This window comes from Symphalangus syndactylus, chromosome 18 (assembly GCF_028878055.3).
Source record: "Symphalangus syndactylus isolate Jambi chromosome 18, NHGRI_mSymSyn1-v2.1_pri, whole genome shotgun sequence".
Taxonomy (NCBI): Eukaryota; Metazoa; Chordata; class Mammalia; order Primates; family Hylobatidae; genus Symphalangus; species Symphalangus syndactylus.
The window spans coordinates 103,336,088-103,362,828 of record NC_072440.2 but is presented as its reverse complement, the minus strand read 5'-3'; the positions used below and the strand labels follow the sequence as shown (position 1 = coordinate 103,362,828).

Sequence of the window (26,741 nt, the reverse complement as noted above, 5' to 3'; positions counted from 1 at the left end):
CATTTCTGAGTTTCCATTTTGGTTAGGGTCCATTGCTGGAGATCTAGTGCAATCATTTGGCGGTGTCACTACATGATGCCAAAATTCTTGCACTGGTTCATTCTCATGTAGAGATGCTGGCACTTCTAATTTTTGTAATTATTTTCATGCAGGTAAGATTTTTTTCTTTTTCTTTCTTTCCCTATAATGTTATTTTTTCTTTCCTTTTTCTCCCTCCTTAATGAGTATGACTGTAAAGAATGCTAGGTAGGGCTTTTTGGCTTTGCTTCTATAGCCCTATACACTTCTTTTGGCAGGTTTTATATTGGGCTGTGGAGTTCAACCTACAAGCCCATAGACGGTGCTTACAGGTGAAAGCCGGCTGCAGCCAACATAGCTGAGTATATACTTGATCCTTGTTTACTGGCAGAAACTCTCTATTGCCTCAGGCAATAAGCTGGTTTGTGGAGTATATAGTGGTCTGAGCTCCCTACTCAGCCCTAGGGAGGCAGGGGCCACAAAGAGCAGGGCCAAACAGAGCAGGTTGGCCTACAGATCCCCCAGTGGCAGGCACAGACACTAGTGCCAAGGGAGAATCCAGAGGGCAGCCACCAAGAATGCAGGATTGTGCCTAGGCATGCAGCTGGGAAAACATCTGGGCTCCATGTTCTCTACACAGGAAAGGGAGATGGCTTAAACTTCTAATCTAGAAGAGGTGCCATTCCAGATGCTTGGAAATCTGTCTGGGCATGGAACAGAGAGGGTCCCCTTGAACCACGATCTACGTCCAGGAAGACTGGGTGGCTCAGGCTGCTGAACCAGACAAGCAGATGCTCTGAATGCCTGTAGATTTGCCTGGGTGTGGAGCAGAGAGAGCCTCACCATACCATGATCTACGTCCAGGAGAGGTGGGGTGGCTCAGTCTGCTGGTCCAGGCAAACAGGTGCTCCAAATGTCTGGATTTCTGCCTGGGGGTGGAACAGAGAGGGCCCTATCATACCACAGTATCAGTAGAGCAGAGTGGGGCACCCAACAATGGCACACATGGATCAGTTCCAGGTTGCCAAGCTGGCCTTGGCTGCAAGTCTTGCTGCATAGTAGAAACTGCAACTTAGCAGCTCTCCTCCTACCCCAGGCTTGCAATGGAGGAAAGCACAATTCTAGCCCTACAGCTGAGGTGCTTTCCACAATTCTGGCTGTGGAGGCCCCTACCCCACTCCAGAGCAGGTGCTCTAATCTCTGGCCCAAGACTGAAATGCCTGCACGGCCATGCTGCTGAGTCACCAAAGAATGGCTGGCTTCATACGTGCCTGGATTAAAAATGGTGTCCTGTTCTCCATCCCAGGTCTGGGAGAATGTCTGCAGCTTTTCACAATGTCTGTCCCTCACAGCATCTCCAACCCACTCCCTAAGTTGGCTCTAGGGCTTGGGAGAAACAAAGTGCTCTCCCTCAGACTGGGTTGCTCAGATCCCCAGTGGAAAGGTGAGTCATAGAGAAGGGCTCCCTGCCTCTCTCACGTACTGGGGCTTCACTCACTTTTATCAACTGGATGCTATCACGGGGGCTGTTTGCCAGCATTCTCTTCAGGATCTGGGGTGTCCTTCACAATTCTGGTGAATTCCTGTTTTCCTTCTTGAATTAAAGCTCAGAGAGTTGATCTTTATGTACTATCGTGCTATTTCCAAGTGGCTGAGGCACACTGAAAGTCTCTAATCAGCCATCTTGGACGGTACTTTTAATTCAGAATTTAGAATATTACATAAACATAGTTGATAAAGCAGCAGCAGGGTTTGACTCCGATTTTGAAAGTTCTACTGTGGGTAAAAGGCTATCAAACAGCATCACACGCTGCAGAGAAATCTTTTGTGAAAAGAAGAGTCAATCACTATGGTAAACTTCATTGTTGCCTTATTTTTAGAATTTGCCACAGCAACCCAAACCTTCAGCAGACAACACTCTGATAAGTGAGCAGCCGTCAAGATCAAAGCAAGACCCTCTACCAACAAAGAGATTACAACCCACTGAAGGCCCAGATGATCCTTAGTATTTTTTTTACCAATAAAAAATTTTTCAATTAAGGTATGTATATTGTTTTTTTAGACAAAATTATACTGCATACTTAATAGACTAGAATATAGGGTAAATATAACTTTTAAATGCACCGGGAAACCAAAAAAGTTTGTGTGACTTGATTTATTACGATATTCACTGTATTGTGTGGGGGTCTGGAATCAAATCTGCAACATCTCTGAGGCATGCCTGTATATTTACAGAGAACTAACATGTTTTCCAAAAGGGAAGTTGTCAAAATCAATAGCAGATACGATTGTCTTTGAGCCTACAAAAGAAAGTACTGAAATGCAAATCAAAGAATATATCCCTATTAGTTAATTCCAATTAGCAAAGAGTTACCTTACACATGGTACAGAAGCATAAACAATCCCTCTTTCCAAAGAAAGAATACAGAAAGCTTTCTCCTTTAAGAAAAAAAATGGAGAACTCATTTGAAAAATAAAAATAAAAATCCTGGCTGGGCACAGTAGCTCACACCTGTAATCCCAACACTTTGGGAAGTCGAGGTGGGCAGACTGCTTGAGTCTGGGAGTTCAACACCGGTTTGGACAACATGGTGAAACTCCACCTCTACAAAAAATTAGCCAGGTGTGGTGGCACGCACCTGTAATCCCAGCTGCCCAGGAGGCTGAGGTGGGAGGATCCATCACCTGAGCCCAGGAGGTTGAGACTGCAGTGAGCCGTGATCATGTCACTGCACTCCAGCATGGGCAACAAAGTGAGACCGTGTCTTAAAAAATTGAAAAAATAAGAAATCCTGGTTATCACATATAATTTGAAGTACTTCAGACTACCTGACATTAACAATGCCGGGTTACTTGTGACATTGTGTTATAAGGCATCCAAGAAGGCTTCATAGCACCAGAACACTTCCTCAGTAAAGATTTCTAAGTAAAGAGATGCCTCCTCATCTTTGGCAGTACCTCCATGTTACACAACTGTAGGAGATACTGTTTATATTCTTATCTTCTACTCTGTCTCCATAGACCACAGAGTGAATGGCGCCCCCTGGAGTTGGCCAATATGAACTACAAGCCTTTCCCAACGCATTATGGAAACATGCTACACAAATATATACTGAATATCACAGTTATCTGTGGACGAAACGTATAGACTGGGATATGCTTTAAAATATTCTACAAAAATAAGTTGGAGAAAGGATAAAACAAGAATGGTGGAATTTTAATAATTGTTGAAGCTGAGTGATGGGCATATGAGGGCTCACAATATTGTTCTTTGTATCTTTGTGTTTGAAAAGCTCCATAATCAAAAGTTTGAAAAATATACACTATTCCATGGCATGATTTATGAAAAATTTAAATAGTATCACCTGAGAAACCTTAAAAAACTGTGATGATATAAATGTGATGTCAATGAAGCAAAAAAGACCAGACTTGGGTCTTATTTAAGAGGTCATATTTAAATCTCAATACTAAATACTATCTACCAGGGCAGTGCCTATCGCAGGTAATATGGTACAGACTGAATAAATTATCCCTAATTAATTTTTCATGAGTTTCTAGGAAACACTTGCAACTGCCAGAGGCAAAAAGTAGATTAAGAAATATCAGTGTATTCCAATCCTCATAACCATAAAAAATAACATCCTAGAACAAACACAGAAGCGTCATCAAAATCCCACAGATTCTACACCCCACAACAGAAACTACTAAGACACAGACCGAGTGAGTGCATTTTCATTCTCTCAGGGAATTCTGATATCAAACAACAATCTGCAGAAGAGCAAGCCTAGAAGTCCTTCACTGTGAATGGTGAACACTTCAGCAGATGAGCATGCAGCACAAGTGCTCACGCAAGAAAGCAAGCTCAGAAGAGGCCACAAAGAGACTGCCGCTGAGAGTTTCTGCTGTTTTGCCAAGACAATGTGCCCTTCTGATTTCTTCAGCATGCACAGCTAACATTTGTTTGTTACTTCCTGTAACAAACAGGAAGTACAGTATTTCTGTATTTAAGGCTCTCAGAGTAGCCCTGAGGATTGAGAAAGAGACCTAATGAAAGAAAACACCAACAACCATCTGAAAAGTCAGAAATAAAAGCTTTCCATCATAAATAATTCTTCCCATGAAGAACAGACAAATGAACAAACAAAAAGCTTCTTTTTGCTAATGGCAGAATCTAAAAAATGGCAATAAAGTTCTATCAATAGTCTTTATCAGGATCTTAAAAGCTACTTGCCCAGAGAAAAAACAGGCAAACAAACAAAAACACATTTAAATGGCTTTTCTGTCAGTATAAAAGATTTGCAAAATAGGTGTAAAGAACTACTCATGACAGAATAAAATGCCTTTATATCCTTTTCATCTGTCTTTTCACAAATTATAAATAGTAAATTTTCCTCTAAGACTAAAGAGAGAGAGAGCCCATTTCCCATTCATTATTTTTTGTTTTAAAAATAAAAATTTAAAAGTTGGCCTGGAGAAAAAACTTTTTAAGTAAATATAAGACCAAAACCCTACATAATGTACCTTTCCACACACTCAATTCTCAAATATATCCAAATAGTCTTCATTTTAAAAGGATCAAAATAATTACTTACCATCCAAAGCAAAAAAGTGCAAGATAAAGGCCCAAAAGGGTAGCAACTACATGTCTTATAAAAGAGCTAGTTTTGCTTGAATGTAGATAAGTTCGAAACCAAATGGCTGCTAGCAAGGCAAAGAGTTGGCACACTACAAAGTTGACCTGTAAAGAAAAATTAAAATTTTGTATTAGCAACACAGACCTGAATTTTTCATATCATGTTACATTGAAATTCTCAGGACAAAAGCACCAAGGTTACACAAAAATTGACCTTCCAAGTTTACAAAACAAAAACAAAAATTAAGGGAAATCCCACGGATGAGTCTCAAGTTCCAAGTGATGGGCCGATGCCCACCACTACTGTCTCTGCTAGACCTGGCAGGGGACAGGTGTGGCCACATGAGGAGAGGTGAAGAAGGACACCTGGAAAAATCTGGTTGACACTGGTTTGCAGACACAGAAACAAAAAGCCCAGGGCACCTATGGGTTAAAGGGAAGAGAAAGTTGTTTTAATGACTGAGGGAACCCTGTAACTGGTGAAAAAGAGGAGCACTAAATTTCTTCGCAAAAGCTCTGGGAGGGGTCAAGTCCCCAAGCTCCCTGAGACTATAAGGGCACCAGGGGCTGGAGGATCTGGTGGGATGTAGAACAGTCTACGGCAATAGGAGTAAAGGGGAGTCTACTGCGGCCTAAGCATCACCACTGTGAACAGTGGGAACCTGCAGCTGAGCTCTGAGGCATCTCAAGGATTGGCTCCCAAGGGGAAGGAATGAATTAGATAAGGGACAAGGCAGCCTTCGAAAAGCTCAAGTCCACCAACCTCAATTTTTAAATTTTCTCATAGTTCACTAAGAACTAAACTGTTCTTGACTTATAGAAGTGAAATACACCCTGGTAAGACTGCTGCTGCTCTTCTCCCTCCAAATAAAAAGACTGAAAATAAGAATCTGTCATGGTATGTAAAGACAGACTGGAGAAAAATCTCCATTTCCTTTTTTTTTTTTTAAGACAGGGTCTTGCTCTGTGGCCCAGGCTGGACTGCAGTGGTGAAATCACAGCTCACTGCAACCTCTACCTCCTGGGCTTGGGCAATTCTCCCACCTCAGCCTTCCAAGTAGCTGGGACTACAGGCACATACCACCATGCTGAGCTAAATTGTGCATTTTTTTTGTAAAGACAAAGTGTCACTATGTTGCTCAAGCTGGTCTTGAACTCCTGGGCTCAAACAATCTGCCTGCCTCTGCCTCCCAAAGTGCTGGGATAATAGGTATGAACCATCACACCTGGCCAAAATCTCCATTTCTCTCTTATGAAACAATTCTCATAGAATCTTACGAATAATAGGCCTTAAAGTCTATAAATAAAGGAAAAAAATCCATTGACATTAGGAACTTGCAAAAAAATACATAACAAAACAATCAGTGTTTCAGGCACCTAAACTGTGAACAAATCACACTATCTACATGTAGCTATTTCCATAGACCCACAGAAATATCTCTGCCTAAAGACACAGACAAGTATGTTCTCTTTCTTGCATTTCAAGGAGAAAAACAGTAGAACGTTGTTGTACATTGTCTAAGAAACAATTGTTCTTTAAAACAGACTCAATAAAAGCAAAATGTCTTTCCAAAAGGTTCTAATACTTCCTGCCTTCTAAAGGGTTCTAACAGCATTTTTTAAAATTAAGCAAAAAGTGAATAGAATGGAAAAATTAGTGTTCTTCATATTAACTACTCACATCTACATGGCTTCTTACAGTTTAAAACTTTGTTTCAAATATGTCTCATTTCTTTCTTTTTCAGATAGCTCCTAATTTAATTATTATAACAAAAATTTACTGAGCATCTACTATGGGCAAACATGGGAAATCTAAAAATGCATGAGTCCCAGTCCTGGCTCAGGATGACTTTAGAACCTAATGGAAAACATAAACACATACAGAAGGAACGTCAACCCAACATCAGAGTCTTTTTAATGGTTATATAGAACATCCTTCAAGACACCACAAAAGAGCAAGCCTGAAGGGGTGCGTGCCACAAAGGATGTGAGGGGCGAGCTGGGCAGGCAGCGCTTTCCAATCCCGCTGATCTCCACAACCATTGGAGGGGGGGCAGCTTCCCGTCCCCCATTCCACATCAGTCTATTCATACATTATAAGACAAAGTATGATTCTTTCCAAGGAAGAATATGTGGAGGATAACACATATACAGGATTTTACAGAATTTTTGAAATCATCTCTTTTCAACATTGTCATTGTTCAGATAAAGAAAATGAGATCAGGCCTCACTCTGGACACTGAATCAAAATCTTTGGGGGGATAGGCCCAAAAATATATATAAAAAATAAAATGAAAACACAGGTTCTTATGATCCTCAAGGTGTGAGAAGCACTGTGTTGGACAGTAAGGGAAAGGGCATTTTAAGGAAGAAAACAACTTGAAGGAAGCACTTGGACATGAAAGCGCAAATGCACCACGTGGCCAGGGATCATGGGAGATGAGGCTGGAAGCAGGGTGGTTCAGAAGTGAGGGCTTTGTATGCCACACCACGGCGTTTGAGCCCGTAGTGATGACAAAACCATGGAAGATTTTTAAAACAAGAAAGTGATGAGATTGACCCTCCACCTCTACATATCCAGAACTCTTGGATATCCATGAGAAACTATGAACCACTCAATAGAAAACTGGGCAAAAGGAATGAACAATTTACAAATATCAATGTCCAATAAAATCTGAAAAATATTCTCTCGGAACCATAGGTAACAAAGTGTGAAATAAACCATCAGTGAGGCACTATCTTCCACCTCTCAGTGCTGCTGGGGACATGAGGAAGCTGGCGCTCTACACTGTTAATCTGACTGTAACTTGGGGCAGCTCTTTAAAGAAAATTGGACAATGGCCACCAAAACTTAAAACATAATATCCTTTACCAAGAAATTCAACATTTACAACTTTACCCCAGATAAAGTGCACAAAAGCACAACAGGCTTAGGCACACACGAAGATCCACTACACACTGTCAGAGCACACATGCACAGGGCCATCCACAGGGGACTGTTACACAAGTAGAGCATTTCACATCTACAGAAAAGCAGCATTTCCATTTCCCATCAGTAGGAAAAAAAAAAAAAACTACATATTTCCCATCAGTAGGGAAAAAAAACCTAGATTATCCAACTAATGTAACTGGGGTAACTGGTTTTCCTTTTGGAAAAAACGAAGTTACACTCCCGTTTCATAAGCCACGTTGTTCATATTAATCGTGTGCTTATGTGGCAGGTATGAATACATGCCCCTCAGATCTCCACCCGCAGGGGGCATAACTGACCAACAGCATCATCTGCAGCACACTTGATACCCATCACCAGGCTCATGCCAAGGCCATGCTGGGAGCTCCTTAGAACTTCACTTCTCCACAGCCAGGCTCCCTGCCCAGATTCATGCCAAGGCCATACTCCCTACAGCCTGTGCCTCCCCCTGCCCAGCCTTCCTTCCTTCCCCCTCTCCTCCAGAGGGGACTGTCCTGCAGTCCGCAGCTCTCCCTTCTTCTGCCAGCTCCCCAGAGCACTGTCTCACAGACAACTTCCCCAGCTTATCACTTGCTCATCTAATTGCTCCTTGGCACCTGCTCCTCAGAGGACCCAAGCTGACACAACATTCTAAGCACCTTACATTTATAATCTATTTAATCTTCACAATAACCCTATGAGGAGAACTCTACTATTATCTCCATTTACCAAGACTAAAAACAGTTTAACTAGTGTAACTCGTTACAAATCAGGTAGTCTAGATCTAGAACTTGAATTCCTGACCACTACATCATACTGCCTACCACATTTAAAAACAAACCCCAAACAGAATAATGGTCCATACACAACTGTGATGGTCTTTAGTACCAGTCACCTATATCTGGTTCTCCTCTGCTTCTGGGTAGACAGAGGATGTATTTCCTACTACCTTGTGGGGACGAGTTTTGGTTAGTGAATTGTTAGCAGAAGTGACGTGTGTTGCTTCTCGGCCAGAACACTTAACTGCCAGAATAAGAATCTTCAGAGTTGTTCTAGCTGCAGTGTTCCAGAAATGATGAGGAGCAAATTACCCTGTCAGTCCTTGAGTGGGCAAGTAGCAAGAGGGACCTTTGGTGTTTTAAGCCTGTGAGATTTGGGGATAGTTTATTACTGCAGCAAACCTAGCTATGAAACTATATATATATCCTAGACAAGAATGTAAGAGATTATAATCTTATGTGATATAACAATAATTTAATATAAATTTTATATATTGAATGGGTTTACTACATAAAAATTAAAAACTTCTACAAAACAACAAAAAAATACTAAAAACATCCTAAGTAACAATGTGGAAGGAAAAAGAACCTATATACACACATGTGATACATAACGAAGAGTTAGTATTCAAAAGGTGGAAAGAACTCCTAAAACCCAGTAGGAGAAAGATAAACGTCAGTTCAAAAATCAGGGCCGAGCGAGGTGGCTCCTACCTACAATCCCAACACTTTGGGAGGCCAAGGCAGGAGGATCATTTGAATCCAGGAGTTCGAGCCTGGACAACATGGTTAAACCCCATCTCTACAAAAAAATACAAAAATTAGCTAGGCATGGTGGTGTGCACCAGTAGTCCCAGCTACTGGGGAGGTGAGGTGGAAGGATTGCTTGAGCCTTGGAGGTCAAGGTTGCAGTGAGCTGTGATCACACCACTGCATTCCAGCTTAGGCAACAGAGTGAGAGCCTTTCTCAAAAAAAAAGCAGGGGGAGTGGGGGGGAGGTGAAGGGAAGAAACTAACATACAAGTCACAAAAAGAAACTAATTTTTTTTTTTTTTTGAGACAGAGTTTTGCTCTTGTTGCCCAGGCTAGAGTGCAGTGGCACGATCTCAGCTCACTGTAACCTCCACCTCCTGGGTTCAAGTGATTCTCCTGTCTCAGCCTCCCAAGCAGTTACAGGCATGCACTACCACACCTGGCTAATTTTTGTATTTTTAGTAGAGACGGGGTTTCTCCATGTTGGTCAGGCTGGTCTTGAACTTCTGACCTCAGGTGATCCACCTGCCTCAGCCTCCCAAAGTACTGGGATTACAGGCATGAGCCACCACGCCCAATTAGAATTTTTAAAATTTTAATCTAATTTTAAAAATTAGATTTTTTAAAATGTGGTGAAAATAATTATATAAATCTGTATATTTTGATACGGAAGATTACCGAGAAATACTAGTAAGTGAAAGGTATGAGTTGTAGAAGAAAAATCCAAACTATGTATATACATTCATTTATTAAATAAGCATTTATTCTGTACTTATTATGAGCCTACTATGCTTTTACTATGTGCTAGACATTAATATAGTGTCCACATAGCCCATTTATATATACCATACTTCACTAACTGTAGGTGCTCAGTAGATACCAGATGTGTGCCAGGCAGTGCAGCGCACTGTGCTTTACAAGGAGGGGTTCATGTTATAATCACAGCCACCTTGCACAACCAGGCACCCTTACTCCAGAGCCCATGCTATTCTTCTTCCATATGCACAGGCCCAGAAACACTAGACACTAAACCATTAGATGCTGTCACCTCTAGGAAGGAGGTAATGGAGAATGACAGGGACTTGAAATATTCCAGTATTTCTAATACTACACATACAATGAAGCCTCCTGTGCAAACCCCTCCTCTGGCCCTATTCCTTCCACCCCTCCCACAAAGAGTAAATACCAGCCTTATGTTTGCTGCAGTATTCTCGTGCATATTTTTATACTTTTGCTACTTGTGTATTTTACATATTGTATTGCTTTGAATATTTTAAACTAAAAACAGTGTAAAACTGAATGTAAGCTTCTGCAATTTTTTTCACTGAAGATTACATTGCTGACATTTATCTATGTTGATACACATGGCTCCACCTTATTTACTCACCTTGTGTATTATATTTCATTGTGTTAATACCCAGAGTAGAACCTCCAAGTCAAGCAACATCCACTTGACTACGTATTGCTAAATTGCTCTCCTAATTATTTATCAGCATTGTGAGTTCCACTGCTCCATATTCTTGACAACACTTGGTACTGTCAGACTACTAATTTTTGCCAAGCTAATAAATGTAAAACATTATTTCTCTATTTTTTAAACGTGTATTTCCCCTGATTACTAGCCCGGATGAATATTTTTCTTATGTTAATTGGACATTTAGTTTTCCCTTTATATCCTTTGCCCATTATTCTATCAGCTTGTCTTTTTCTAATTGATTTCTTTAAAAAGAATTCTTTATATATCTGAAACTGATCTTTTGCAATAGCATCTCTCTCAGTCTATGGCTTAGTCTTGTATCTTTGTTTATGGTGTCTTTTCCAATAGTGATTTCCTTTATGGTCTGTGAGCTCTTTAGCTTTTTATTTTTGCAGTATACATACAACTGTATTACATGAATACATGGACACTCATCAATGTACTTCTTGGTTTAGTTTTTTTTAAAAAAACAGAAGATAGTTCAAGTATAATTATATCATTGAGTAAGAGAAACCAGTAATTCTGAATTTTCCACTTACAGCATTAAAACATTTATCTATACCTATTTCCTACTTAAACCAAATACCCTAGTGCTCCCAGTGCTAACATTTTCCATTTCTATGTAATAAATTTTATTACATTTCACGAAACCTAAGATATCCTCAATGCTCATGTGAGATCAGCGTTATCTCTACTTTAAAAGGAAACAGCAAGTATGGCAGATGTGGGACCTCAACCTCTGCGATCTCCATCTTACACTTCTTTTCTTTTAGTTCCAAAGTTGAACCTGATCTTATCATTTTTTAAATTTTACTAAGGGTGCTTACACTTTAATTAATGTGTGGTTAAAAAATATAAAAATGTTATTCACAAATTTACATTCTGTCTCCAAAACAGATTGTATATTTTCTCCAGCTTTACACACTTTAAATTTCTGCCCTCTTACTAGAACACAAGAAAGGAGTTTCTGGGGTATTTAAAATGCATATCAAACCATACACTTACATGTAATTGAGCAATCTTCTGAAAAGATCTGCACTGTTCAATATGATAGCCACTAGCCACATGCCCATCAACTGCCACACGTGCCCAACAACAGCTCGTTAATCACCTCCACATCAGAATTAAGCATTCTACACTAAGCCAAAAATTAACCTATAATAATTATGGAGTAAAAAAAACCTTAAATTTCAAGATAGCACAAAGTGATTACAATCTTCAACAAATCAATAAAAACAGCCCCAAAAAATCAATTGTTACATCCACATCTCTACTGATGGAATACAAAATATGTTCTAATTTTTAAAAATAATATAAACGGATTTTCAATAACATATTCTTAACCAGTCCCTCCCAAGGTGAACAGCCAGTCTTTGTGAGACCCTGCATTGAAGGAAAAGGGCAGTGAGGAGGCATGAAGTATACAACCTGACGCGAAAGATCAAAGTGTATATCAAAGTTCAAAATGCGTATCAAACCATACACTTATTGCTGAGCAATTTTCTGAACAGATCTGCATTGTTCAATACAATAGTCACTGGCCCCATGTGGCTATGAGCACTTATATGTGGCTATTCCAAATTGAGGTGTGTTTTAAATGCCAAATACTCACCAGACTAAGAAGACATAGTATAGACAGACAGAACAACCTTCAGTTTCAAGGGCCTGTGCTGGAATCTTATCTGTGGAAGTTTAGCTGTGTAATAATCATCTGACAGCTAGTTAGAAACAGATTATTGGATTCTAGCTCCGTAACTTTTTATTCCCCAGTCTGAAATGAGACCTTGAATTCTTTTTTTTTTTTTTAATTTCCCAGGCAAAACTTATGTGCAGCTATGTTTGAAAAACAAGTGTCCTCATCAACCAACCTCGCAGCCACAAACCAACTTCAAAATTAAGTAGAGATGATAGGGCCCAAAGGCAAAGGAAAGAACCATTTTTTACATCTTTATGAGATAAAACAAAGCCAAATAAGACATCATTATACACCCACCAGATTGCCAAAAGTTTACTCTCACAATACCAAATGTGGACTACAATGTAGAGCAATAGGATTTCTCATACGAGGTCAACAAGTGCTTTAGAAAAAAATTCAGTATTTTCTTACAGGATTGAAAATAGTCCTATCCATGACAGAGCACTCCAATACCCATGTGTCTAACATGGGGACTAGGAGAGGCATGTACAAGAATGTTCAATACAATGTTGTTCATAATAGCCAAATGCCAAGGAAAAATAAAACCTTTAACAGCAAAATGGCTAAATATATTCTGGTTTATCTGTACAATGGGAAATTACACAGAACAATTAAGATGAAGAAACTATAATTTCTAGAAGAAACCATACATCTCAAGTCAATTCAGAGGAATATATACAACATATAAATGCACTTCACAAAAAGTTTCAAAAAGCAAGCAATAAACCATATTGTCTGGGAATGCCTACATAATTGATATGAAAATGACTATCACTGAAGTCACTGAAGTGTTTACCTATGAACGGAGAGAACGGGTTATAATAGTGACAGACAACAATGGACTTTTGTGGGCTGATAATATTTCTACTTTTTGCCCAGGGTGGTTACACAGATACTGACTTTTAGTTTTTTGTTAAACCTTATGTTATTAATAATAACACTATGTACTGTAATAAATAGACACAAAAAATATGTAATGGCTCTAATGAAACAGAGGTTCACATAACTGTCCAAAGCAGATACCCTGCTCAAAGAGCTTCACTCGAATAAATGGAGACGCAAAACATTCTTGGATGGGAAGATTCAGAATCATAAAGATGTTACTTTCTCCCTATGTTGATCATTAAATTTAAGTCCATACAATAAAAATGTCAATAGGATTTTAAAAAAAGAAAACTTGATTTTAAAACTAATATAGAAATATAAACATGTGAGATAGCCAGAAAATTTATGACCTTCCTTTCAGAGACTAGAACACATTTTTTAGAACCTAGAATGATGAACAGATGAACAGACGGATCAGTGAAATATAACCAGAATTCCAGTGATAGATCCAAACACATAATGGGTATTCAGAATATGATAAAGGTAATATCTGAAATATTTTGAGTATAACACAAACTTTGGAAGCAATAAAAAAAGATACAATTTCATCACATAAATATAAAAAATTCCTTCATGGCAAAACACCATAAGCAAAGTCAAAGGACAAACAACAAACTTAAAAGCAATAGTAGGCAGTTCCAAGATGGCCGAATAGGAACAGCTCCAGTCTACAGCTCCCAGTGTGAGCAATGCAGAAGATGGGTGATTTCTGAATTTCCAACTAAGCTCTGAAGAGAGTAGTGGTTCTTCCAGCACAGAGTTTGAGATCTGAGAACAGACAGACTGCCTCCTCAAGTGGGTCCCTGACCCCAAAGAAGCCTAACTGGGAGGCAGCCCCCAGTAGGGGCAGACTGACACCTCACATGGCCGGGCACCCCTCTGAGATGAAGCTTCCAGAGGAACAATCAGGCAGCAACATTTGCTGTTCAGCAATATTCGCTGTTCTGCAGCCTCCACTGCTGATACCCAGGAAAACAGCGGATACCCAGGAAAACAGCTGACCTCCAGCAAACTCCAACAGACTTGCAGCTGAGGGTCCTGACTGTTAGAAGGAAAACTAACAAACAGAAAGGACATCCGCACCAAAACCCCATCTGTACGTCACCATCATCAAAGACCAAAGTTAGATAAAACCACAAAGATGGGGAAAAAACAGAGCAGAAAAGCTGAAAATTCTAAAAATCAGAGTGCCTCTCCCCCTCCAAAGGAACACAGCTCCTCGCCAGCAACAGAACAAAGCTGGACGGAGAATGACTTTGACGAGTTGAGAGAAGAAGGCTTCAGAAATCAAAATTCTCTGAGCTAAAGGAGGAAGTTCGAACCCACTGCAAAGAAGCTAAAAACGTTGAAAAAATATTAGACGAATGGCTAACTAGAACAACCAGTGTAGAGAAGTCCTTAAATGACCTGATGCAGCTGAAAACCACGGCACGAGAACTACGTGACGAATGCACAAGCTTCAGTAGCTGATTCGATCAACTGGAAGAAAGGGTATCAGTGATTGAAAATCAAATGAATGAAATGAAGCGAGAAGAGAAGTTTAGAGAAAAAAGTAAAAAGAAACAAACAAAGCCTCCAAGAAATACGGGACTATGTGAAAAGACCAAATCTATGTCTGATTGGTGTACCTGAAAGTGACGGGGAGAATGGAACCAAGTTGGAAAACACTCTGCAGGATATTATCCAGGAGAACTTCCCCAACCCAGCAAGACAGGCCAACATTCAAATTCATGAAATCCAGAGAACGCCACTCCTCGAGACGAGCAACTCCGAGACATATAATTGTCAGAATCACCAAAGTTGAAATGAAGGAAAAAATGTTAAGGGCAGCCAGAGAGAAAGGTCGGGTTACCCACAAAGGGAAGCCCCTCAGACTAACAGCGCATCTCTCGGCAGAAACTCTACAAGCCAGAAGAGAGTGGGGACCAATATTCAACATTCTTAAAGAAAAGAATTTTCAACCCAGAATTTCATATCCAGCCAAACTAAGCTTCATAAGTGAGGGAGAAATAAAATCCTTTACAGACAAGCAAATGCTGAGAGATTTTGTCACCACCAGGCCTGCCCTACAAGAGCTCCTGAAGGAAGCACTAAACATGCAAAGGAACAACCGGTACCAGCCACTGCAAAAACATGCCAAATTATAAAGACCATCGATGCTAGGAAGAAACTGCATCAACTAACAAGCAAAATAACCAGCTAACATCATAATGACAGGATCAAATTCACACATAACAATATTAACCTTAAATGTAAATGGGCTAAATGCTCCAATTAAAAGATATAGACTGGCAAATTGGATAAAGAGTCAAGACCCATCAGTGTGCTATATTCAGGAGACCCGTCTCATGTGCAGAGACACACATGGGCTCAAAATAAAGGTATAGAGGATGATCTACCAAGCAAATGGAAAACAAAAAAAGGCAGGGGTTGCAATCCTAGTCTCTGATAAAACAGACTTTAAACCAACAAAGATCAAAAGAGACAAAGAAGGCCATTACATAATGGTAAAGGGATCACTTCAACAAGAAGAGCTAACTATCCTAAATATATATGCACCCAATACAGGAGCACCCAGATTCATAAAGCAGGTCCTTAGAGACCTACAAAGAGACTCAGATTCCCACACAATAATAATGGGAAACTAACACCCCATTGTCAACATTAGACAGATCAACAAGACAGAAAGTTAACAAGCATATCCAGGAATTGAACTCAGCTCTGCACCAAGCTGACCTAATAGACATCTACAGAACTCTCCACCCCAAATCAACAGAATATACATTCTTCTCAGCACCACATCGCACTTATTCCAAAATTGACCACACAGTTGGAAGTAAAGCACTCCTCAGCAAATGTAAAAGAACAGAAATTATAACAAACTGTCTCTCAGACCACAGTGCAATCAAACTAGAACTCAGGATTAAGAAACTCACTCAAAACCGCTCAACTACATGGAAACTGAACAACCTGCTCCGGAATGACTACTGGATACATAACGAAATGAAGGCAGAAATAAAAATGTTCTTTGAAATCAATGAGAACAAAGACACAACATACCAGAATCTCTGGGACACATTTAATGCAGTGTGTAGAAGGAAATTTATAGCACTAAATGCCCACAAGAGAAAGCAGGAAAGATCTAAAATTGACACCTTAACATCACAATTAAAAGAACTAGAAAAGCAAGAGCAAACACAATCAAAAGCTAGCAGAAGGCAAATAACTAAGATCAGAGCAGAACTGAAGGAAATAGAGACACAAAAAACCCTTCAAAAAATTAATGAATCCAGGAGCTGCTTTTTTGAAAAGATCAACAAAATTGATAGACCGCTAGCAAGACTAATAAAGAAGAAAAGAGAGAAGAATCAAATAGATGCAATAAAAAATGAAAAAGGGGATATCACCACCGATCCCACAGAAATACAATCTACCATCAGAGAATACTACAAACACCTCTATGAAAATAAACTAGAAAACCTAGAAGAAATGGATAAATTCCTCGACAAATACACCCTCCCAAGACTAAACCAGGAAGAAGTTGAATCTCTGAATAGACCAATAACAGGTTCTGAAATTGTGGCAATAATCAATAGCTTACCAACCAAAAAGAGTCCAGGACCTGATGGATTCACAGTCCAATTCTACCAGAGGTACAAGGAGGAACTGGTACCATTCCTTCTGAAACTATTCCAATCGATAGAAAAAGAGGGAATCCTCCCTAACACATTTTATGAAGCCAGCATCGTCCTGATACCAAAGCCTGGCAGAGACATAACCAAAAAAGAGAATTTCAGACCAATATCCTTGATGAACATTGATGCAAAAATCCTCAATAAAATACTGGCAAACCGAATCCAGCAGCACATCAAAAAGCTTATACAACATGATCAAGTGGGCTTCATCCCTGGGATGCAAGGCTGGTTCAACATACGCAAATCAATAAATGTAATCCAGCATATAAACAGAACCAAAGACAAAAACCACATGATTATCTCAATAGATGCAGAAAAGGCCTTTGACAAAATTCAACAACGCTTCATGCTAAAAACTCTCAATAAATTAGGTATTGATGGGACGTATCTCAAAATAATAAGAGTTATCTATGACAAACCCACAGCCAATATCATACTGAATGGGCAAAAACTGGAAGCATTCCCTTTGAAAACTGGCACAAGACAGGGATGCCCTCTCTCACCACTCCTATTCAACATAATGCTGGAAGTTCTGGCCAGAGCAATCAGGCAGGAGAAGGAAATAAAGGGTATTCAATTAGGAAAAGAGGAAGTCCAATTGTCCCTGTTTGCAGATGACATGATTGTATATCTAGAAAACCCCATGGTCTCAGCCCAAAATCTCCTTAAGCTGATTAGCAACTTCAGCAAAGTCTCAGGATACAAAATCAGTGTACAAAAATCACAAGCATTCTTGTACACCAATCACAGACAAACAGAGAGCCAAATCATGAGTGAACTCCCATTCACAATTGCTTCAAAGAGAATAAAATACCTAGGAATCCAACTTACAAGGGATATGAAGGACCTCTTCAAGGAGAACTACAAACCACTGCTCAGTGAAATAAAAGAGGATACAAACAAATGGAAGAACATTCCATGCTCATGGGTTGGAAGAATCAATATCATGAAAATGGCCACACTGCCCAAGGTAATTTATAGATTCAATGCCGTCCCCATCAAGCTACCAATGACTTTCTTCACAGAATTGGAAAAAACTACTTTAAAGTTCATATGGAACCAAAAAAGAGCCCGCATCGCCAAGTCAATCCTAAGCCAAAAGAACAATGCTGGAGGCATCATGCTACCTGACTTCAAACTATACTACAAGGCTACAGTAACCAAAACAGCATGGTACTGGTACCAAAACAGAGATATAGACCAACGGAACTGAACAGAGCCCTCAGAAATAATACCACACAACTACAACCATCTGATCTTTGACAAACCTGACAAAAACAAGAAATGGGGAAGGATTCCCTATTTAATAAATGGTGCTGGGAAAACTGGCTAGCCATATGTAGAAAGCTGAAACTGGATCCCTTCCTTACACCTTATACAAAAATTAATTCAAGATAGACTAAAGATTTAAATGTTAGACCTAAAACCACAAAAACCCTAGAAGAAAACCTAGGCAATACCATTCAGGACATAGGTATGGGCAAGGACTTCATTTCTAAAACATCAAAAGCCATAGCAACAAAAGCCAAAATTGACAAGTGGGATCTAATTAAACTAAAGAGCTTCTGCACAGCAAAAGAAACTACCATCAGAGTGAACGGGCAACCTACAGAATGGGAGAAAATTTTTGCAATGTACTCATCTGACAAAGGGCTAATATCCAGAATCTACAAAGAACTTAAAAATATTAACAAGAAAAAAACAAACAACCCCATCAAAAAGTGGGCGAAGGACATGAACAGATACTTCTCAAAAGAAGACATTTATGCAGCCAGTAGACACATGAAAAAATGCTCATCATCACTGGCCATCAGAGAAATGCAAATCAAAACCACAATGAAATACCACCTCACACCAGTTAGAATGGCAATCATTAAAAAGTCAGGAAACAACAGGTGCTGGAGAGGATGTGGAGAAATAGGAACACTTTTACACTGTTGATGGGACTGTAAACTGGTTCAACCATTGTGGAAGACAATGTGACAATTCCTCAAGGATCTAGAACTAGAAATACCATTTGACCCAGCCATCCCATTACTGGGTATATACCCAAAGGATTATAAATCATGCTGCTATAAAGATACATACACACGTATGTTTATTGTGGCACTATTCACAATAGCAAAGACTTGGAACCAACCCAAATGTCCATCAGTGATAGACTGGATTAAGAAAATGTGGCATATATACACCATGGAATACTATGCAGCCATAAAAATGGATGAGTTCATGTCCTTTGTAGGGACATGGATGAAGCTGGAAACCATCATTCTCAGCAAACTATCGCAGGGACAAAAAACCAAACACCACATGTTCTGATTCACAGGTGGGAATTGAACAATGAGAACACTTGGACACAGGAAGGGGAACATCATACACTGGGGCCTGTCGTGGGGTGGGGGGAGGGGGGAGGGATAGCATTAGGAGATATACCTAATGTAAATGCCGAGTTAATGGGTGCAGCACACCGACATGGCACATGTATACATATGTAACAAACCTGCACGTTGTGCACATGTACCCTAGAACTTAAAGTATAATAAAAATAAATAAATAAAAGCAACTCAAGTTAAAAAACAAAGCAATAGTATAAGTCATATCACCAAGAGCTAATTTCTTTAATCTATCTGAAACTCCTACATATCAATAATAAAAACAGTATAATAGAAAAGTAGGCAGAGCATAGGCACAGTCAGGTCTCAGAAAAAGAATCACAAACGATTCATTCCTAAGAAAAGATGCCCAAACCCTCTAATACAAGAAACAGAAATTGAAATCAGAGTAAAATAACATTTTCACCTATCAGATGGAGTTCAGCAGTATTCTGTACTGTCAAGTGTATAAGGAAACAGGCACACTAAACATTGTTAGTGGAAGTATTTAATATATACTGACATAATGTTAATAGGGAACAATTTGGAAATAGGGAAGACGATGTATTTACATTTATGAACAGGTACTGCAGCACAGTGATAATATAAAAATTGGAAAAGACAGAGACTACTAAAGCATGGTACATGAAGTGAGTGGAATGAATGCTCTCTAGCCATCACAAAGAATGAGGCAGCCCTGAACTAAGATGAAATGATCTTTTAGATACCCCATAGCAGTAATCTTTCTCCTTGCTAAGAGAACCCAGATTTTGTTCAGTAACCAGACCAGGCAGCCATGTGTTTTAAGAAAAGCTAGACTCTTCACTAGTCTCATAAGATGAATAGCAACTGGTCTCGGCCAATCATCACCAACAACTAATTCTGGGAATGTAACTGTGCTGCCATTCTGTTCAATGAGAAATATGGCTAGGGATTACTGGGAAAGTCTTCCTCACTCTTAAAAAGGGATACAACAAAGACACTTGCTTTTCGCCTGTGGACTTTGCCATGTACATGAGACACACGGAAGGGGAAAGGCACCTGGGAATCATGTGGCGGGCAGCCTAAGAGAAACAAATAAGAAAGCAGAACAGAAATATTAAAGAACCCAGGCCTTGATGAGGTTGCTGAGCCACTGAATTAACCAATCCGGAAAGCACGCTATCTCTGTATCTCCAAGAGGAAACAGACGTCTCCCGCGGAATATCTCTGGAAGGATACCCAATCACTGGGAACAACGGCAGCCCCTCAGGGTGGAGGATGGGGTAAAAGGGAGACTTCTTTTTCATTATGTACCCATCTCCCTTGATATTTTGCAACATGGGCATTTATTATCTACTCCCAAATAGATGATTTTTTAAAATAATACATGCTTGCTTTCAAATTTCCAAACAAGAAGCTAAGCACCAGAATTTAAGACAGTAATTACCTCATCTCCCTATACTGAATCTGCTAGTTTCATCCCACTAAATTTTATGCAATGGCAACCACAGCTTAAAGGATGCAAGCATTTTCAAACATTTCTAGGCCATTGCCATAGAAAAAAACACTTTTTCCAAGCATAATGTAAGCAAAAAGTTGGCTCTACTATTTAGAGCCAACTTTGGTAAGGTAATGGAGAATATCTAATCCAAAAAGTATAGCCTCCTCACAAATAATGAAGATGAATTCAAAGCTACCAACTGGGGAAAGTGCTTTTTATAAACCAACACAAAAATCTACAGATTACCTAGAAAGAATAACACTCTGCACAAAATTCAAACTGAAAACATCCAAAAACTGAATTATTTACTGCACTTGTACCTGACCAATGCCACCATCTTACCAAATCTGCCTCGTTTCCTTCTGGATCTCCTATTTTACTTAATGGCGTCACTTCTACCCACCTCTTCAACCTAGAAAGTAGAACCTTTATTCATACTTTTTGGGATCCCAAAATACTTTTTTTTTTATTATTATTATACTTTAGGTTTTAGGGTACATGTGCACAATGTGCAGGTTTGTTACATATGTATCCATGTGCCGTGTTTTTTAAAGTAATTTCTGTACATGTGCTTATATTAAACCGTCACTTACTGGCCTGTGAGTCTGACTTTCCTTTTTGATTGTGAGCTTCTGATGGCTTGGGAACAAATTTTATTCATCTATGCATTCCTACCAATCCCTGAGTGGAAGGCCTGGCTCCATCTGTGCCTTTCGTTCACTGAAAGGAAAATAGGGGTGAGGGAGTGGGGGCAAGAATCATGCCTCAAGAATTTGCTTAAAATCAAGGGGAGCAGACTAATAAAACAGCTCATATTTATCTTCCATCTTTCCTAAAGGGAAACATTAATTGCTACAACTAGAAACTTTATAACCACAAATGTAAAATAAGTACAAGAAGCATAAGGACACATTCTATCAACATTCTGTAAACACTTCTTGTATAGGTACAATGGATGAACACCACAGCCATGGTTGTCCCTGCACTCACAAAACTTACAGGCCAGTAAAAGACAATTAAATGAACAATACAAAAAAAAAATGATGGCCACTAAGTCTTATGTTAGGCAGAGAAACAGCATCATGAGAGAGATTTATTTGGCATGCCTCTCTTAAGACTCTTTCTTATCTCCTGAATTATATGGCCACTGCCCCTTCTAATCCCACCTACACCAAATACACTGGGTTCAGCCAGCAAGAAGCCCTGTTCTGCCAGGACAAGCCTGTACATCAGACATAACATCCTCTCCTCTTCCTCCCAGACAACAGCACAGAGAACTGCCAATCTACAGCCCAGACATCCATATGTTGTTAAAAACAGCCAGACTCCCAAAGGTTGATTAACTCACAAATCCCTAAATATATTCTCAGACCATCCATACAAACCAAAAAGCAGTAAGTTTTCCCAAATGCACCGAAACAGAAGCAGAAAGTGAGTGATTTAATCAAGGCACCACAGAGATTAAAGGTAGGCACCTACCTACCAGGCTAATAATTAATGCTTATCTCATTTTGATCTCTGTCTTAACCAACTATAAAAAATTCCTATAAACTGAGAAGGAATTTATTTACACTGTCCTATGAAATTAAAAGGTACTAGATTAACTGCATCCACAACTGCTAAACTATGAAACCTAAGGAAGGGTTAAACTATGAAGCTTCAGTAGGCGACCTACTGAAATAAATACAAGCCGGATAAAAAATAAGTCAGGCTCAACAACATACACACATCCCAAAGCATCACACAGAACACGGACGCACAGAAAGGACGGGCCTGCTTCCTCTCCAAACACTGTCAAGCTTGCTCTGACAAATGAGAAGCCAAGCAGCCCATCCCTGAACAGGAAGAAGGGGGATGAATACCAGAACAAAAAAGCCCTTCCATAAAGCACGTTCAGAGCGTGTCTCCGTGTGTGTGCACACTGACACGTTTAATCTCTTAGGTGGTTACAAATAATAGCAAATCAGAAGACCTGCTGAAGGGAAAAAGAAAGTAGTCTAACTTCATAATGACTGCACAAGTGAATCTGGTATAGTCATACAATAGGATATTACTTACTTAGCAATAAAAAGGAATGAACTATTGACACAGACAACAGCATGGATGAATCTCAAAATAATTATGTGGAGTCCAAGAAGCCAGAAAGAGAGAAGAGTGCCTACTGTATGATTCTATTTAAATGAATTTCTAGAAAACCCAAACTAATCTATAGTGACAAAAAGCTTATCAGTGGTTGCCTGGGGATGGAGGCCAGGGAGAGGCAGGAGGGAGACGGTACCGAAGGGCACGAGGAAACTGTTGAGGTGTCAGATATGTCTATCATCTTTATTGTGGTGACAGCCTTATGGGTGGATACCTGTGTCAAAACACCAAATTTTACACTTTTAGTATGTACAGCTTTGGTGTCACTTATACCTCAATAAAGCTGTTTAAATTTTTTTTAATAAAAATAACTTCACATTGACCACCACTGGGTTCAACTGAAAACCTTGCAATGTGATTGAGGTTACTTTCCCTCTCAGAAGGGTATTTCATTGAAGTTACATATCACACTTTGTGGACAAGCAACTGTGGAATGAATACAGACGTGGAATACTGAAATGTCTGTATTTCGTCCCCATTCATCCTTTTCATGGCTTAAAAGAAGCTAGAGCATTTCAGAGAAAATTCTCATCACTTCAAGCTTCTTACAAAGGCTCTTAGAACTCGATGAACATCTAATTTTTGGAAAAAAATGGGACCTTAAAGACAATCCTGTCCAACTTTCTCAGTTTAAGGAAGTAAACTGCAGAGCCCACTCCCTAATGGGGAGTTCACCCAGTCCTATATGGCTCTGAAGTGAGCTCTGTGTTGCTGACACCTTCCTCTGTCATTTTAGTCTTGACCTCTCCGCTGAACTTCAGACATTTATTCGGCTGTCCATTAAACTACTTCACTTGAATATCTAATGAGTATCTAAAATTTACTGTGGCCAAAAGGGAACTGCTGATTCCCCTCACCACCAACTTCTCCTCCAAGTTGACCCATCTGAATAACTGCACCATCACACTTCGACCAAAACCTAGCAATCAACCCCTGACTGCTCATCTCCTGCCCTCCACAAGGAATCCACGCTTCAATTCCTTAGCTCTATCTTCAAAGCACATCACAAAGCTGGCCCAGACTCTGTCTCCACGGCTGCGATGGCTTCTTCTCTGGACAATAGCTCTTTAAGGTCCCCATTTCCTCTCCTGCCTCTACCAGTCAGTCCCTACACAGCAGCCCCAGACATGAGGCCACCAATCCCCAGACCCTAAAACACTCTACAGACTGCCATGATTAAAATAAAATCTCCACTCCTTATTCTGCCCTGAAAGACCAAGGCCCCTTTCACCTCTCCAGCCTCATCTCGCACTGCTTCTCTCACTGGCTATATTCCAATATATTGACCGTCTCCAACACACTCAACTCACTTCCACCCCAAAGCTGACACTTCCCCACCTCCACACATGGAATGCACACAGATGTTTCACCATTCACAACCCTAATAACATCTTCCAAAGCTTCACAGACCTTACAATCTAAAGAAGCATCCCCAATCACTTGTCATGGACCCCATGTTACTGACTTTACGGTATTTTTAATTATCTAAAATTATCTTGTAAACAATTTTACTTATTATCATATTTGCTAATAAAATTTATCTATTCACTCATTCATTCCTGCTATGACCATCAGAAGCATTAGCCCAAATAAGAATTGTGATCTTTTCCTAATTTAACTTGAAAGCATTCCTCTCCAAGTGCCTAGGTACTACAGGGTAAAAGGCATCCACCTGAGTTGAGCAATGAGAACACACAGACACAGGGAGGGGAACAACACACACTGGGGCCAGTCAGGGGGTGGTGAGCGAGGGGAGAGAGAGCATTAGGACAAACAGCTAACACACTGGGGCCTAAAACCTAAATGACGGGTTGACAGGTGCAGCAAACTACCATGGCACACATATACCTATGTAACAAACCTGCACATTCTGCACTTGTATCCCAGAACTTAAAGTAAAATAAAAATTATAAAAGCACCCAGCTTAAAAAAAAGATTGGGGGCGGGAGGGGTCTATTTTGAATCCTTTCTTAACTCCTAAGTGTGATGACTGGGTTTCCACATTCATGTGTGAGATGTGCTTTCCTCAAACCTTTTTTACAACATCAGCACACTACCTGTTATTTAAAAATAAAGGTCAATTTCAACAGTGCTACTAATTTTCAAGTCTTCAAATTATGCTTCTAAAGAACAAAAAACCTCCTCTACTGGCCTGCCTCATTATCATCAGATTTCCATTAGATACAATGTCAGCTTATCAACTTATGGATATGTTGATCTGATTTTGAAATTATACTGCTTCCCACTAAAATAGTACACTTTTCAAGAAGGATCAGGTCAATATAAAAAGTACTAACTTCTAATGATTAGATTGGGATTGGTGGTATCTTGCCTTTGGGATATTTAACCAATAATCACTTACATAATACACTATCTAAATGAATCAATTTAGGCATTTTTAATTGATTTTTCTTTTTTAGAATTTTAAAGTTTCCAGACATTGCTACCAAAGAAAATCACAATAGATTATTTTGCCTCAATGTCACACATGATGAATGATTTTCTAGGAAATCATTATAATAATCACTGGGATGTACATTTTATAAGGACAGTGATTCTTATGTGTTTTGTTCATTGTATCCCCCAGCACCTAGTCCCACCACATTATCAGTTTAACAAGTATGTGTTGTTAAGATACTTGCAAGCTCATGTTTCCTTTTATTTTATGCAGATCATTGTATTATTCCAAATTTAGGGGGTACTGCCAATATGTGTAATCTCTTCTTGCTATTGCTTGATGCCATTATAATATTAAGCATGAGCTTAACAGCAATTCTAAATCACAAGTTTTTGACTTCCAAACTATACAGCGACATGTGGCAAATCGATGGCAAGAGATCAACATAGATTCTTGCATAAGGTGTGATCAACAAAGACTCTTTCACGTTGTGCTGACAACATAAGACTCAACATGGAGTCCTGATACGCAGACTCCACTACTAATACGCCTAACAATAGTGTCTCTTTAGGGCTAGGGAGAAAGCCGCAGATGGAAAACCATCTGTGCATCCCAGACTATGGACTGCCAGAATATCACATTTTATACCAACCCTAAGGTGAATCGTAAATAGTCCTACACAGCTGATAAAGGTCACCATAATTAAGTAGTCAAAGGCAGCAATTGTGAATCATAGAAAAGTAGCTCAGTTTTGGGATGCCGCAAGTAATTTATACTAATGAAAATTAAAGTAGTCAAGTTTGTGAACAATTTAATAAAGATTATTCCTAAAACATTACTCTTGCCCTCACATTTCTAAGAAAAAAAGCAGTAGAGATGCAACTAGGTTGTGGGAACTACATAGAACACAGTGAACACAGTGGGAATGTGTGCCACAGGAATGCACCTACCACATCACAGCAGGCTGACAACAGCGGATCTGAGGCAAGCAACTCAACAGCACCCAATCAACCCTAAAGACAAATCCCTGTTCCAGCCCTGACCAAATAACCTCTGGCATTTACAACCTCTTTATACCATAGTTTCTTAATATGAAAATAAGAATAATCCCTATCCGCACTTGTAGATTATGAAGTTTATAAAGAAAAAGAAAAACAAGCAAACATGCACTTCTGATCCTTTGAGTGACATGGTCTGCCTACCTGGCCACCTGGACTGAGGTAGAAAAGGTTCAGAACCCACTGGGAGAGGTCCAATACAAGGCAAAAAAACAAATAAACAGGCAACTGTTTAAAAAACAAAACAACCTTTTTATAAAACATTATGCACTATACCACTTCACATCCACCAAGATGCCTACAATCAAAAAGATTGTGTTGACAAGAATGTGGAGAAACTGGAACTCTCACGCACTGCTGATGGGAATATAAAATGGTACAGCCACTTTGGAAAACAGTTCC

At 39.6% G+C, this 26,741-nt stretch overlaps 1 protein-coding gene and 1 non-coding gene across 4 annotated transcripts in view; one reads left to right on the top strand and one right to left on the bottom strand.

Annotated features, from left to right (window-relative positions):
* The window catches only part of MBOAT2 (membrane bound O-acyltransferase domain containing 2), a 153,762-nt gene that overhangs the window by 103,717 nt on the left and 23,304 nt on the right, over positions 1-26,741 (bottom strand). For 2 of the 3 annotated variants that reach the window (XM_055252544.2, XM_063622840.1), the window contains exon 2: positions 4,611-4,756. The exons of the other annotated variant lie outside the window; for it this stretch is intronic. In XM_055252544.2, coding sequence (XP_055108519.1) covers positions 4,611-4,756 — 146 coding nt within the window. The remainder of the gene's footprint in view (positions 1-4,610; positions 4,757-26,741) is intronic. 3 annotated transcript variants of the gene reach the window in all.
* On the top strand, positions 24,846-24,948 carry LOC129468744 (small nucleolar RNA U13). The gene has a single exon (XR_008652820.1). It is a non-coding gene; the product is annotated as a small nucleolar RNA U13 (small nucleolar RNA).